The sequence below is a fragment of the Schistosoma haematobium genome (genome assembly GCF_000699445.3).
Source record: "Schistosoma haematobium chromosome Unknown HiC_scaffold_406, whole genome shotgun sequence".
NCBI classification, from domain to species: Eukaryota; Metazoa; Platyhelminthes; class Trematoda; order Strigeidida; family Schistosomatidae; genus Schistosoma; species Schistosoma haematobium.
The window spans coordinates 68,940-84,997 of record NW_026137108.1 but is presented as its reverse complement, the minus strand read 5'-3'; the positions used below and the strand labels follow the sequence as shown (position 1 = coordinate 84,997).

The following is a 16,058-nucleotide window of genomic DNA, read 5'->3' as shown; positions in this document are numbered from 1 at the left end:
ATTTCATCGAATTTTGTGGATGAATTGCAGCCACTGTGTTTTCATGGATTAAGATTTTGAATAAAATTTTATAAAACTGTAGACTCTAAAATAAATACATTCAGTTTGAGGTGGTGGAGATTGTTGAGTCTCATTAAAATCATGAACGGATCTAAGTTAGACAGCCATTAAAATCTGGCAGCACTGGACAGCTGTATCGTGCTAGTGTGGGAATCATTGGCTGTGAGCACTCAAGACTCTGCACGCGGGATCGGTACTCACTAGTGACTAGCTTCCAGAGGTAACATGTTCAAAACAGTTTTCCACGACTGAGTTTATACACGAATCAAACAGGCCACAAAGTAGCATAAAATAGAATATAACATTTGTACAAAATTTGGCCAAATGTGCATGTGAATGAGGGAGGTAGTGATTAACAGACAGGGTATAATTCAATAATTGTGAAACGTAAAATAACAGTTTATGGGTCAAAATAAAGTTTATAATAAGGGGATATGAATATGAATAGTTTAGTTATTTACCAATTATACTATAAAATATACTTTTAGTATTGGTCCATAAAAAGGATCCTAATGTTGCCATTCATTATGTTTATCGGGACCTAACACTACTTCAACTTGTAACTATAGATTCGTCATAGTAACTAAGTCGTAATAAATAGTACGGCATTTGACAAGATAAAATTCACAATTATATTTTAATGAACACAATCTAAATGTTCTGCTGATAATATTTGAAGTAGACAGACTACTATACGCTTTATTTTACATTATTTTGAACCTAATATTAGTTGCTTTCTAATACTATGATTTCCGATCAAATGATTTTAGCGGAATAAGTCACCATAGAACTGAATGATAAAAGACCACTATATTTCTCGGTCATTACTAATCAACGATTTCCATTCAATCTTGTGGTAATAACAACTTCACTTCTGTAAAAATCAATGTGAATTCTGTATTCAAACTTGTTTGTTTACTTAAAATTCCAGTCAAAAGAGACAACGTGTAATATTGTCGTCAATACAAGTCAACATATATATATTACTTACATTCGATGAAAGTGTACACACAAGGAAATCCGTCATTGAAAGTGCAATGATGTCAATGATTGCATTATTCAATGAACTAACTGACACCCGCGTATTCATATTAGCTGACTGCGATCTACTTTGACTACCATAAACAGTGTAGTTTGGATAACTGTAGGTCAGTTGAGCAAAAACATTCGGATCATCTGTCGACAAGTAAACACTTCGCTTAGCCTGAACGGAATTTTCTCTTCCAATGATTCTTTTAGAAACTGATCCAAATGTCTCCACATTCATGTCCTAACAGTTTTGAAAATGACAAATTAGATTCATTCCGTATAATAATAATAATAATAATAATAATAAAGTAGTCGGTCTGAATACGAATTGATACAATTATATATAATAGAACATTGAAAACATTTCTTGTTCTCATGACACACAATTCCCACTCATTCAAACTGAACTCTCAAAAACAAAAAAATGTGAGTTCTTCGTAGTCCATAGTTTGCATTGACCTAGACTCAATTAGACAGGAGTGGAAAACTAGGGTGTATAGGACAGCTATCTCGTTTTATTAAGGGTCTATATCAATGACCCCTTATAGAATAAACTCAGTAAATCTCAGCACCACAAATAAAGTCTAACCTTTAGACAAGTGAGCCAAGATCAATTCCTGAACCAAACATGCCCACTGCTCACACACTTTTAATGACCGTCAACCTGAGATTGAGCTGTAATGTAAACAATAAAACTTCACAGCCTCAAATCTACAATAACAAGCAAATATTCCACAGCATTTCGCTTTACATGTTTACTAACAAATTGTTCGCAAATAATCTTTGATTAATATTTAGCACTAAATCACTACTGTTTCTCATAGAACCGATATCATAACGTTGAGTCATTGTATGTTAATATTCTGAAAAGCTTTCAGGATAATGCCAGTGCTTCCCGAGAAAACTTTCCATGTTTCCTTCATACTACAATAAGTGAGCATAAGTGCCAGAATTACATTTCTCAATGAGTCAGATTAACTGAATGTAGCAGTTTTGATATTTATAAAACCTCATTATCAAAACATGCAGACAACTAACCAGTTGGCATTATCATGCTCATCTTGCTTAGAATACCGATTGACTTTTATATAGTGCAACGTTGTACTGATTAGCTGGGGAATTTAACACAGAATAATCCATTCGTCTACAGTAAACCAACTGAGATGTTCAGTAGATTAGTTTACAATTTGCAGAGGTACACATATTCAAGTGGAATGAATAGCTGAAGGTTTTGATACTAGTAGGTTAATTCATCGACAAAGTGCATTTGATCTGATTGATTTGCTAAAGCAATATCTTATTACATCTTCATTATAACGTTTTGAAATCACGGAAATCATATGACATGAAGACTGACTTATAACTGTGGTTACATATTTGGCTAGCAGTGGAATCCAGGATGCGCGTTTCGTACTATTTGGGACTAGTCAGCTGGATGTACCTGCAAGCTTGTGACCTAAGTTAATATCGATGCAGTCCGCACACGATGCGCATATGGTAACAAGAGACTAATCACTTGCAGTCTTAGATTACAATGGGGAAATAAAAGTGAACAACACCATGAACGATTCCGTAGTTTAATCCATCATATAAATTCCTTATGATGTCGACTACTTTATCAGGAACGTCACAGCGTCGAAGAAGCCTCCATAGTGTTGTCTTGTCCACTCTATCAAGTGCTTCCTCGTATTCAATGAAGTTGATGTAGAGTGATGAATTCCATTCAATTGATTGTTCCACAATCATCCGTGGTGTTGTGATTTGGTTTCTTCACGATAGATCCTGATAGAATCCAGCCTGTTGATCTGGAAGTTGAGCGTCTACGGAGTCCTTCATTCTGTTTACCGACACCCTATTGAAGACTTCTCTTGATATTGAGAGAAGAATGATGCGTCTGTTATTATCACACTTACTGAGGTCTCCTTTCTTTGGTATTCAGAGAGCTTCTTTGTTGCACCATATCCCTTACTTGCACCGTTCTCCGTCGTCGTTGCTAGATCTTCCATATATTTACGTTTATGTGGTTATATGGTGACAACTATGATATGTTTGTTGAAGGTATATAGGTTTGCAAATCTCTCACCAATTTTGTTCCTTTCTCCTAGTTCATGTCGTCCCATAATGTCCACATATCCGGTATTATTCATTACAACTTTGGCATTTGGGTCTTCCACCAAAATGGTCAAGTCCGTTTTTGGGCATTTCTCAACGACTGACTGTAGCCTATTGTAGAATTGATCTTCAACGTATTCATTGTAGTCGTTCGTAGGCGCATAGCAATGAATGGCATTCATTGTAATGCACTCTTTCTTTGTTTTGAAGGAGGCTTTGATGATCCTAGGTCCAAGAGATTCACTATTGTTTCTAACTGTCAAAAATCATTAAATTTCGTCCATGAAACGCTATATTACATTACAGTTCATGTTCTTGTGGTTTACAAACTTGCCCATAGAATACCATCGCACATGTTCTGTGCCTCAACAATCTGTTCCTTTCATATCATGAAAAGGATGGCCATGCATATCAGTAAGTTCATGTTTTATGCACATAAGTTGTACACAATGACTTTGACTTTCTACTTGGAAATGCATGTAATTTTATTCCTTCCAGTTGCACTCAATTTGAATTTTATCATTCACTTCTTACCTAATCTGTTTAAGTCATTGAATCATCTAATTATACGTGCATCCATTTTACGAATTACATATTCTTATCATTAGGGAAAACACTGAGATCCATAGTTAAGCTGATCAACTATCATTTACCTACTACTGTACTACATACTAATGAAGAACTATAACTCAAAAAACTCACTTGAACAGAATACATCTTAATTCAATTTACATACAACTGAGATAATCTTATTGACTTACATGTCTCTTTGACATTGTCAAGAGATGAACACTTTGTAAATCGAAGAAATTATCCACGTGTTCCATGTACTCGGATAAGTCATGTAACTTAGCCTCTGAAATTAACTATAAAAAGGACAAGTGCAAGACATGATCATTAGAACATTCAATCATGAAAATATTACACTATAGTTGTCAATGACAAGATGCTCCAACTCAACCCCCTTACATTTTCATAAACTTTATTCTTCATGAAGTATTTACCATAAAACTTTTAAACTTGATATTCCTACTCAATTTCTATAGTAAAGTCAGCTGGCAAACTGACCCTTGATACACTATTCTCTCATATGAATTTCGTTTAACTTCAAATTTATTTGACAAATATCATTGAAAACAATGGAGATTCAACCAACACTTGAAACTTGAAACTGAGTATGCGGAAAGATAGACCACACTAGTTGAACACTCACTTATAGCAGCGACAACGTACTGACGCAAAAATATGATATTTACAAAAACTATCCAAAACAGTAAAGACATTAAAGCATCACAGGGAAAAGAAACTGGATGCATTTTGGAAAAATGGTTTGATACAAAATATCAACAAGGTATGTCTGTTAAAGGTTACGTCAAATAAGAAAAAGAGAATTCAGCGAAGAAAATTTTCTTTTCGACGAAATCATTTACTTAAGCTATACATTCATTAATATAGTAATGGGTTATTTTAATAACGTCACATACAAAATCAGTACCAAACTGCAGCAAAGGGTGAAATTTTACTCCATCCGAATAACATTCGCAAGATCACGAATAGCTTTGTAAGACTATAAGAAGTAAGTACAGCCTATAAGCCGGTACAATATTTATTGTAAACACCCACAGCTACAATGACAAATAAATACAAGGAAAACATAAAACACAAGAGAAACTGCGACAAATACGACACAGTGAAAAGCGGTCCCACTTTCAGTCCATTCCTGTATGAGCATTGGTTAGCCGTTATTTGCCTTGACGTAGATGTGCTTATATAAATGTTTGTGGATAATTTTTAGCGTAAATCAAATTGGCGAAATGTCCGAACTTCGACAGAAGAAGCACAAAAATCTCAAGGAAATTTAAAAAGCCTGAAAATTTATTCAATCAGCAGGTACATCGAAATCAACCAAATCTATCAACCAGTATTCTGTTGAGCAGGATGATAATGATTTCTGAATGACCATCCCAGTTTTCAAAAGTAGTTTAATTCAAAGACAAAACTGAAAACGTGTCTTTCATTCTCAACATTCACTGTTTAAATTCCGAACAATTAAGTGCATCATAATATATTCTGACAACGTTTATGAACAAACACCAACCTTATCGGTACGCCTGATATGCACGCCAACAACAGGATCACCAATGGTTTCAAAGCTCTTCAAGGTTACATTGATTAATTGTGCAAGTTGTGGCTTTAGACGCATAATGTAGGCTGCTAGTTGACCACCAAACCAAACAAAGGGTGCCTCATGTAAACGCAGTAATTCTTCACTCATATCTTTCGGGAGAACATGTGGTAACCATTCATGATTGGTGAAAGCCTTTCGAATATGAAGACATTCGATGTTATCTGAAGTAAACAAGGGAATAGAAATATTTATTAGGCTTGATAAATTGTAGTTTGTAGATCGACTGCCTACCAACCAAACATTATAGCTGATTTGTGAGGCGAAAGCTTACTCAGTCGTAAAAAGCGATTGAATATGATTTTATCCATATTAGAAGGAGCAATGGAATATGAAATATTACCAATAATAAGGTTTATTTACCCGCTCTTTCACGTAGATAGTAAACAGCGTTATGTTATTTGATGGGTTCTAGTCAATGATTTATTGTGTCGTGTTGTTTTGTCGAAAAGTAAATAAAAATATTCAAGTAAACAGTTCAAGACAATCACTGGGGTCTGACATTTACAACAAACTAATGATAAATATAACGTTTACACACCTGATCTACCATCTGAGTCCAAGTAACTGCATTTGTCAGAAAGTGGTAACATGCTCTGATGAAGCCATTCTCGAAATATGTCTCCAGAATGATGTTTCTTTAATACAAAAACACGCTCATTTTCAAGAGCCAATTGTAAGCAGTACATGAGTTGATGAATGCGACAACCCAATCCACACAGATTAGTGAAGTCTAATGTTACATATTTGGCCTTTTTACAATCTGATGGATTCTATATGTATATGATCACAAGGTAAAATCCAAATTTTGATTTATTAATAAGAATCAAACACATTGTAAAATTGATTAACAACAATTTCACAGATACAAATATTAAAGTGATCTAAAGGTACTCAATCAGTCAACAACAATGTCAAACTTCGTATGTATACACATCAGTTCAAGTTGTCATACCACATTAGAACATTGAATCAACTGTCAATTCAAATCGCATAGTGGTAGAGATAGCAAGAGTATAAGTAGTTATCGGAAACATTAGGGTTTGAAAATGTTATTCGAAGAATATAATCTAGTGAATTAAATTTGGAGAGAAAAAAAGAGACAAGGAGAATCCAAGATATTAAACTTCGGAAAAATATAAGGAGTGAATGCTCCTGCGTACACCATTGAAAACGGTTTTGAGCCGTATCATTCAAGGTCTCTAACGTCCGATTACTATCGTCTCGCGGATCCGACCAGGTAGTTTACACCTACCAACATGATTCAGTCCACTTGTCAGCGACTTCATGGATTTGTGACAGGTTTTGGTCTGGCCGCCTCCAGATTTCTTCCAACCTACTCCTACACCATAAGACATCGCTCGTCCGGGCAGTTAGTGGTTGGGCATACGTAACACGTGTACCAGCCATCTCAACTGGTGAAGTTTCACTACTTCATCAACTGATTTGCCGTCCTTACAACCGTATTACTTACTCACTATAATGATCTGAAGGATGGTGATGATTGTCAATAATTTGATTCAGATACAAAACATTCTGAACCTGTGTTTGTAAGTTCCCTTGATCTAATCTGATAACCTTTTGAATATGAGTTGAAACCTGCAAACTGTGCTGGTGATGATGTAAACAACTGCTTGATATCATACCTTACTGATACAAAATATCCAACGAAATTGGAAAATTTAAAGTATTTGTCTTTCAGTTTGCAATCGACAGATTGTCGTATGGGTGACAGTGTAGTGAACGAGAACACAAATGGGAATCAATCAATCAAATTTGGGAACCATACAGCAAATTTGTCATTTACAAAATTTCAATCAATCGTCTCAAAATTCATTGTTTCTTTGCTTTCACACCAATCACATTCTATTCTCGCCCTGTTTTTTCATATCTCCTAAGCCTTCTTCCTTCAGGCATTTCACTTTCGACCCGTGATACATACTACTTATTTCTGTCAGCATCAATAGCACACAACACAACAGTGCACAATGGTTGCTGTTGGTTCACACACCAGCATAGATAGACAGATAGATATCATACCCTTCATAAATATTTTCCTCCTTACTTCTTTTACAAGTTCAAGAACTTGACTTATTTCAAAGTGATAAAGTAATAATAAATTCTAACCTGTTGTTTTTGAATCTTCTCCTGTAATCGCTGTGAAAGCTTATTTAAGCCATTCGCTCTGATTTGTGAAAATTCATCTAATTCACCTAGTTTAATAAGTATAATTTGAAAGTGTGAAATAGTTTCCTCCATATTCTGTCGATAGTGAAGTAATGATGTTTGTATCGATGAAATTGTTTCAGTGTCCAATTCCTTTTGATTAACTCTTTTTAATTGGTTCAAAATGTTGCGTAAATTGTTCAAAGTGTATCGTGCTTCATGAACGTAATTCAAAGCACGACGTCTAAGTGTCTCATGAGAAATACCGATCACATCTACATCTAGAATAAAAACATTAAAGTTAAATATTTCACCTTATTATCATTATTATTACACACAATACAAACTGAACATTTCGGTGAGACTATAATTTATGGACGAATCAATCGGGTATGAGACAATAGGTCTCGGATAACCCTGATTTGGTACCAGTTATTAGGCGGACATTCAATGTCACTCTAGTATCGTTCAAAGATCGTTCACAAATTATAATCTCATCACCATTTCTATTCTATAGTTCATTTATAACAATTTATCTTCATTCATTTGCAAATGGCTAGTTTGTAACTTATAGCATATAAATCAAATAACAAATAACTGGCATGCTACATGAGTGTTCAAGGATGTGAGAAGTAATGTCAACGTCGTTTACGTAGTTAGCTTGTAAAGCCCCGATTTGGGTACAATAGAAATTCATAATTAACATCAGCATTTGCCGAATCGAGTTAGTTTCCAGTTAAACTTTTTGCATAAGACCACTTGCACTTTTACCTTAGTGTAAATACTGATGATATGTACATGGAGAAAAGAGATTGACTGATCTCGCTAACTTTCTAACATGACGTCTGTGGAAGGGTGGCATGTGTTGATGGAGTGTAAGATATCTTCTAATTCAAAATTATCGTCAGAAATGACAAATACATCGTCTATGTATCTTACGTATATAAGAAATCAATTAATCATCAAATCAAGATGTAATAGAAACATTATACTACTAGATTGTATACATTATTTATACCACTTTGACATTTATTAACCTTCCATTATTGTAACAAACGCATTTTAATCGTCATACTACATTCACGTTATAATTTGTTACTAACTCATTAAAACCACTGTTACTATTTCTATTACGTAACCCAATGTTATAATTCTTCTATTACATCATCTCCACTATTCCTTGTTCACATGTACTCATGGAACTAGTACTTTTATATGTAAACAACTGTGAAGTTTGATAAGTAATTCGTTGAAAAGAGATCACTTCGCTAAACTTCCTGTTCTTATTGTTTAAATCAGAATTATCTGTCAAATATTGATGAGACGTATTGACACTAAGGACGACTTACTGTACTTACTGACAATATTCAGTATTGTTGGGGATGTTAAATCCTCAAAACGCATTTGATAAATGCCTTTTGTTGATAATTCAATTTTTTTAATTTTTAATCTTTTGTTTTCACACCAAAAGTGCCCATTTTCATCTTCATGTCGTATTTCCCACTTCGGAGCACTTTAAATGTCATAGGTTTATTATCTCTTTTTATATGCTATTTTGTACCGTTTCCCAAGGACATTTTTATCCTGTATATATATGCTTAAGTTGTGTGCTTTTTGTTGTTCGTGCTTCTGACTATTTGTGGAATACATTACCCCTCTTTGAACCTAGACTGATATTCACCTTGAGCAACTCTGTATCTAGTACAGGTCCTAAGTCCGGATAAAGGAGGAAGATTAGGCATGTGTGTGGCAAAGTGCAATAGCCTCCATGTAAGATAAATATATTTTATATTTTATTAGACAATACATAACTCAGATTGGAAATAATCAAATCTCTTCATCAGTTCACTATCGACTTTTCAAACATTTAAACTACACACTATAAATCATTCGAAAAGTTACTTCTGTTTCAACTTCCAGTGATTTACTTTAATGCACTGCTATAATATCTAGAAGGCGATCATTCACAAGCGATCTACATAGAGATCATTTCACTTATATACGTATGCAGATATATTTCACATTATAAGAAGAGTAAGAGGAACTTTTAAAGATATGAAATGATGAAAGTCCAATATTTTGTTGAACCCAGTACTGAATAAAGCCACTATCATTGTTCTTATTACGTTTATTATTGAACAATAAATAATATAACCTACTTTTTATCTGATCCTCCTTGATTAAGACATTTTCACTGAAATAGAAAAGTTAAAAGTTCCTTATTATTATCTAATAAAAGCTGGATTTTGTATGATTGTTGTTATGATGATGTTAGTTGTTCTGTTGATGTATGCTTTCCTGAACTACATCATTCAATAGAATAATACAGATAACTAACAATGCATAAATAAGAAGTTTTAATAAATCCCATGACAACGAAATATGGAATTGTACTCATTCTTAATGTCTATTCATACTATGAATTCATTGTTCAATATTTTGTTCTCGTTGTCAATCAAGCTATAGTTTCCTTCTTTAAACAATCAAACAGTCTCAAATGTAAAATTATATTAGTTGCATTAGAAGTGATGGTTAATAATTAATATAGATTTATGGATGATCCATTGTCTTGGCAATATAGAATATATGTACAACATGTGACAGTTTAGTCATCCACAGTTTTACACATCCACAGAAAGCACATAAACATTCCCAGTAAAGATACTTTTACTGGATATCCCGAAAACAATAGTTAATTAAATTAACAGGTACCATGATGATACATTGTTGACACAAGCTTGGATGATTAACTACTAAATATCAAATGATGGATTATAAAGTAAAGGTGTAAGCAAATACTTAATTAGTTAATCCACCGAAAAACAATTTTATCCATTTGATAACGGAGATCACTTCTTCGCTCACTCCATCATGAATACTTTTTCAGTACCAATGAAAAGACTATGGAAGTGGATAGGAAATACACTAGGCAAATCGTCAAACTACATCACGAGGCAAGTCCTAACTTGGAATTCGGAAGAAAAGCGGAAAACAGGAAGGTCAAACAACACATTACGTCGGGAAATAGAAGCAGATATGAAAAAGATGAATAACAACTGGAAGGAGCTGGAAAGCATTGCCCAGGCCAGGGTTGGATGGAGAATGCTGGTGAGCGACCTATGCTCTTTGACGAAGAGTAACAGGCGTAAGTAAGTAAGCAAGTAACCACTGAAAAAGCTAATTGTTCTTAAAATATTCAGAGTTGTGTATAATAATAAAAGAAGTGATATTTTCATATACCTGATGTCAAATAATCTAGGATGAGAAATCTCATCTGTGATCCAATTCACTCCTTCACTAGTAAGTGCTACGTTATCGACCAGACCTTCACGGCATAATTCCGTTTTCGAGGATGTTTTCTTTCTGAAGTAATCTCTTATACAAAACATCAAAACTGGCAATAGAGATAACCATACGACAACGAGGAATTTGAATTCATATCTTGAATATCTGGATGAATGAATGAACAAACTATGAACATATTTTACCTCATGATATTGTATTTTGGCCTTCACAAAGTCCTGTGCTTTTCTTCTTTAATAGTCAAAGAGAAAATTGAAACCCTGCCTGAAATAAGTAAACAAGAAGAGAAAACTATACTAACGACTCATAACATGTTTTTTTCGTTAAGATTTACTCTTCAGAAAAGTAATTAAACGAGGCATTCGCAGTCAAAATAGTGGCATGCTGCATTGTAGATAGAAGTGCTTGTATCTCAACACTTTGTTAACGCACAACAACTCATAACGTTTTCAGTATCAGCCAGTTACAAATACACAGCGTAGGACGTAGTACATTGGTTTAAGTTCCCATTCCCCATCAAAACAGAAAGATAAAATCGTCAGAGCAAATCCCAGAATAATAGAGGCAGTAACAGTACTCGTATTAATAAAAAAGACTGGGCATCAAAAATATGATTGGAAAAATACAAACTAGTGAAACACATTTTTGGAGGAATTTAGAAAGTTAGGACCTTTGAGGAAGAAAAGGTGAACGCACATGCGCCATAGCAAAGGATTTTGATCCATGTCATCTAAAGTCTTTAACCCTTAATAAATATAATTGATTTTCCGAACTTCAACTAGGTAATCTACACCTGTTAATATGGATCAGTTCAATGATCAGCCACTGCATGCACTGGCTACGTGTTTTAGTTTGACCACCTTGGTTTTCTTCTAACCTACTTCTACACCACCAATCATCAGTCGTATCAGATTTGCGAATCGCTTGGGTTTGCCGACCCTCCTAATTTACCCGTGCTTGGGACCGGTAGTAGCGCTAGAAGAGCTACAGACGGAGTTTCATATTCATCTACCTGCATTTAAATTGTAATTGAAACATAATCGATATGCCTTGTCTTTAAAAACTAATTGATAACTGAATAATGGAGGCATCTATATCTCATGTAATGACCTCAATACAACAGTTATGTCTATTCAACCTTTAATAAATTGGTCACTTTAGGATATACCTTCTAAAATAGAACATCTACTCGTTATTTACCTTCGTTTTTAGGTTTGATTTCTCACTAAAACGATTTTAATTGCAATCACTCAAACAGATCCATATAGATTCAAATACGTCCTAGTGATTTCAGATAAGAAGTTTTTGCTACTTGTGTCAAAAAATAACAGATTCAAATGTTTTGCGTATTACTAGTAATATATTCTTGCATAAAGTTGTTGCTAAATTAGGTATACCATTGAGAATGTGATTTATAATTAGTGGGAGCATGGCTAATAACCCGCATCTATTATATCATTACAAACCATCGTCAGCATTAAGCAAGTTGTTACTAAGCTAATTTAAACGTATAGAATTTTTAGTAGACTGCATCGACTAATGTTTCATGTTCGTGCTTGCGATACTAGACTGCTAAGTGACTTAGCAAGTTGTTACTTAGATTTGTAGAGGCTCATGAAAACATCAACATTATCGAATAAGAGATAGTAGTAACCATGAGAATAAATGTTAGTGGGCGATTGGATTGATAGATAAAGCCAATAGCGTAATTAATGATCCGAAACATTATAAATAGCGTTAACTTGGAAAAAATACGTAGCAAAATTAGGCGCATTCACGTACTTATATTATGAGATGAAACCAAGAAGAGTACTTCATATAACATCACAAAATTTATCTTATCGTCGTAGATAAGTATGAGGTGAAATAAAATCAAAATGTAAACGAACTCACTTTAAACAATAAAATGTTTGAGTTGATGAATCATTATAAAAGATATATCATTGCATTAGGTCTAGATATTCTTAATTTAGTCACCTAAATTTAATTATTAACAAATTTGAGAGATCCAAATAGTTGGTAAGTGGTTAGAATGAATCCGAACACTTAGATATGCGTAACTGAGTTTGTATTGTGAGTTAAATGTGTTCGGCTTACTGCACTAAAGTCGTTTGTTGATAAAATAGTTTGTAATAGATTTGTAATGAATATAAGTTATTTCTGTCTTCTTGCTGTGTTTGTAAGAAGCTGTGTTGTTAGCGTTTTTTTGAAAATCATTGCCGACTGTGTTAAGTACGTAATCTGTGTCCAAATCGTAGGTTTCGTCTATTTTGATAGTTAGCGTCTAGTCTTTAGTCAGTGACCTCTTCACTTAACTTTGTCAGAAAAGCAGCAAGACAGTTAGCTTCAATACGCATGATAATTGACATAATGTCTGAACCTAGTAAACACGATCACTGATCACACGCCTACAATATTCGCGAATCGAAATGTCGACCAAATATCACGTTGCCATAAATTTGGAGAATAACGCTACTTAGTACATTTTAGGTAATATGAGTCCATGAGCTAATCGTAAACTATTTGATGCCCACACGTCATTGCAATAGTTTATATGAATTCGATTTGTTTTTAATTTTATCAAATTGTCACGAAACAGTGGTCGAATAACAAACGAAAAGTTTTTCTACAACTCTGAATAATGCATAAATTCTAGGTGATGGTTAAACCATTTTCAGTGAGATTTTGTTCTGTATTCAATTAACCCTTGTAAAAGTCCGAACTTCCATTTAAACAGTAGCAAATGGCCTAGTATTGAACAGAATCCCGGCACAGACTCAGCAATTTTGATTGACTCTTTACCGAATTCTACCATTCAGGGTTTTATCTCAATGATGTTATTCTGCTGTGCTACCAATGTACGACATGAACTGATTTACTCAAATACGTACCACGTCCGATGCGGTGTATGTTGGACTGACTAACTATTATAATCAGAAGTATTCAAATTGACGTATCAGTTAAGAACTTCCGAAATAGTTATTTGAAGCAGGTAGAAGTATTTGAAAATAAATGAACCTTATGTGTTTAAATTCTATAATCGGCTGGCAATCAAGTACAAAAGGAATCATTTGTTCGTACAAATACCACCATAACTGGCCAACTGTAGCCAATATCGGATTTGTAGTAAATGTTAATGACTTGGTAAAGAGCTATGCGTTTCATCCTTATTACAGTAAATTACTCTAATATGCATAATTAACCCTCGATATGTTTCCACAAGTAGCCACAAACGTACCAGAGAGTCAGTCAGCTACAACCTAGAACTAGGCATATATATGCATCGGTCCAAATTGCCACACCTCATTAGCACAAAATGAACACCAAATCCATGGTGTTAGTTAATCTGGGACGATTGTTGTTTTTTATTTTATGGTACATTGTGGTCCGTCTAGTTGGTATATAAACTCAGTATGTTTAAAATACACGATTCATATTGTGGAGGCTGGGATTGGTGTTCTAGACTTAACTGATTAGGCTAGGCTGGAAGCAGCACCGATAAGGACTCTAGGATGCTCGTACTGGTTTCATGCGTCATTGGTCCGGTTGATAAATCACTGTTCTCTAATTGGCTGTATCACTACGTTGTCCATCAACAGGACACACAGACCACAACTTATAACAGTTACTGCAATGGTAGTAATGAATAAAAGAACGACTGTTTATAAGGGTATAGTACAAGAAGTAGGAGTTAGTTCGTAGAAACAAAGGTTTTAAACTTTTTAACCTCACGGTTCAAGGGTAGACAGTGAGTGTATACACCTAAGTCACAGTGATCGATTCTGGGCCATGTCACTCAGAGTCTCCAACCATTGGTTACGATAGTCACGCGGACCACAACCAAGTAGTTTGCATCTACCAACATGGCTTAGACTACAAGTTAGTGACCTGAAGCACTGATGCCACGTTTTGGTTTGGCCTTACCTAACTTTCTTCCAACCACTTCCGACACTAGTCAGCAATGCGCGTCATGGTAGATGGTGTTCAGGCATACGTAACACGTGGTCCAATCATCTCAGTCTATGAAGATTCACAACCTCATCAACATATTTATCGTCATTCCTTAATGTCCTGCGTATAACCATAAAGGTACGTGAATTGCTAATCTAGAAAATCTCACAGAGTACATAAAGCCTTTTATATTGATTATTAAAATGGTTCTATGTTGTACCAAGAATACATCAATTTCCTAAATAATGTCTCAGCCCTTACATCCAATAATTAATGTATGAATATATTAAACATAATCTATACACACAAGACAAATATACAGGACGTTACTTAAATGGTCAGGAATCTAAGTGTTTGACTTTATTGCGGTCTAAAAGTTGATAGTAGTTGATAATTCCAACCACAATTGTGTTGTAGTTAGAAATGTATATTCAGACAAAGCATATAATGAGAATAACACCGTAATGTGCAGACGTAGGTAGCAATCATATTAGAGCTCTTTTATCATAGCACCGGGTAATTGAGAACAAAAGTGTGTGTGTAAACAACAGTGTATTTGTGAGCGATAATCAGTATGTCATACTATTGTGGTGGATAGTGTTGCGTCGTGTCATTTTCAACCTAAACATAGTTTATTATAGCTTCCTGACAAGCCAATCTATTCATTATTCATGAACCACATTTTGAACTTGTCAGCTACTGCCCTGTTTATTCTGGTTGTTTTTACATGAGCGTGTGCACTCACATCTCATCCTACCTACTACATGTCTGTTGTTTATTTTCTATTTGACTATAAATATTGATTGAATCCAGTTGGATTTTATGCCTTCTTTAATCTGCTTCGTTCTTCCCTTTAAAGGGAAACATAATTATGTTTCACCTCCCAGATTGCCTGTTCAAATCAATGATTGCATAAAATATACGTATTCAAGAACTCATTCTTGTATTTGGCTTATTTAATTCCGTTATTTATTAACTCGGATTAAGTCGACAACCATTTGCGTGGATAGGATATACATAATCAGAATCCATTCTCATATTTGACGGGTAGTTTTGAAATTAACGTTGTCATGTCAACCTAATCAATTTCAGTTTTGAAAGGTCAGTAGGATTGATGGCCTGTATTAGTCCTGGCAATTATAGTCTTTCTTTGATCAAACATTTTTTGAAAGAGTTGATAAAGTAAGGCTGAACCGCGTGTTGAGGAAATGAATTCCACTCGTTGAAGACTCGATGGGAAAGTCAATGGAAA

General features: G+C 34.5%; 1 protein-coding gene across 1 annotated transcript in view; it reads right to left on the bottom strand.

Annotated features, from left to right (window-relative positions):
- FUT8_14 (Alpha-(1,6)-fucosyltransferase) overlaps positions 1-11,946 on the bottom strand; it is a gene marked incomplete at both ends in the record, with an annotated part of 50,121 nt that extends 38,175 nt beyond the window's left edge. The window contains 5 exons of the mRNA XM_051219264.1: positions 1,052-1,330; positions 5,300-5,550; positions 5,928-6,159; positions 7,514-7,833; positions 11,868-11,946. Coding sequence (XP_051063973.1) covers positions 1,052-1,330; positions 5,300-5,550; positions 5,928-6,159; positions 7,514-7,833; positions 11,868-11,946 — 1,161 coding nt within the window. The remainder of the gene's footprint in view (positions 1-1,051; positions 1,331-5,299; positions 5,551-5,927; positions 6,160-7,513; positions 7,834-11,867) is intronic.
- Positions 11,947-16,058: the final 4,112 nt, after the last annotated feature.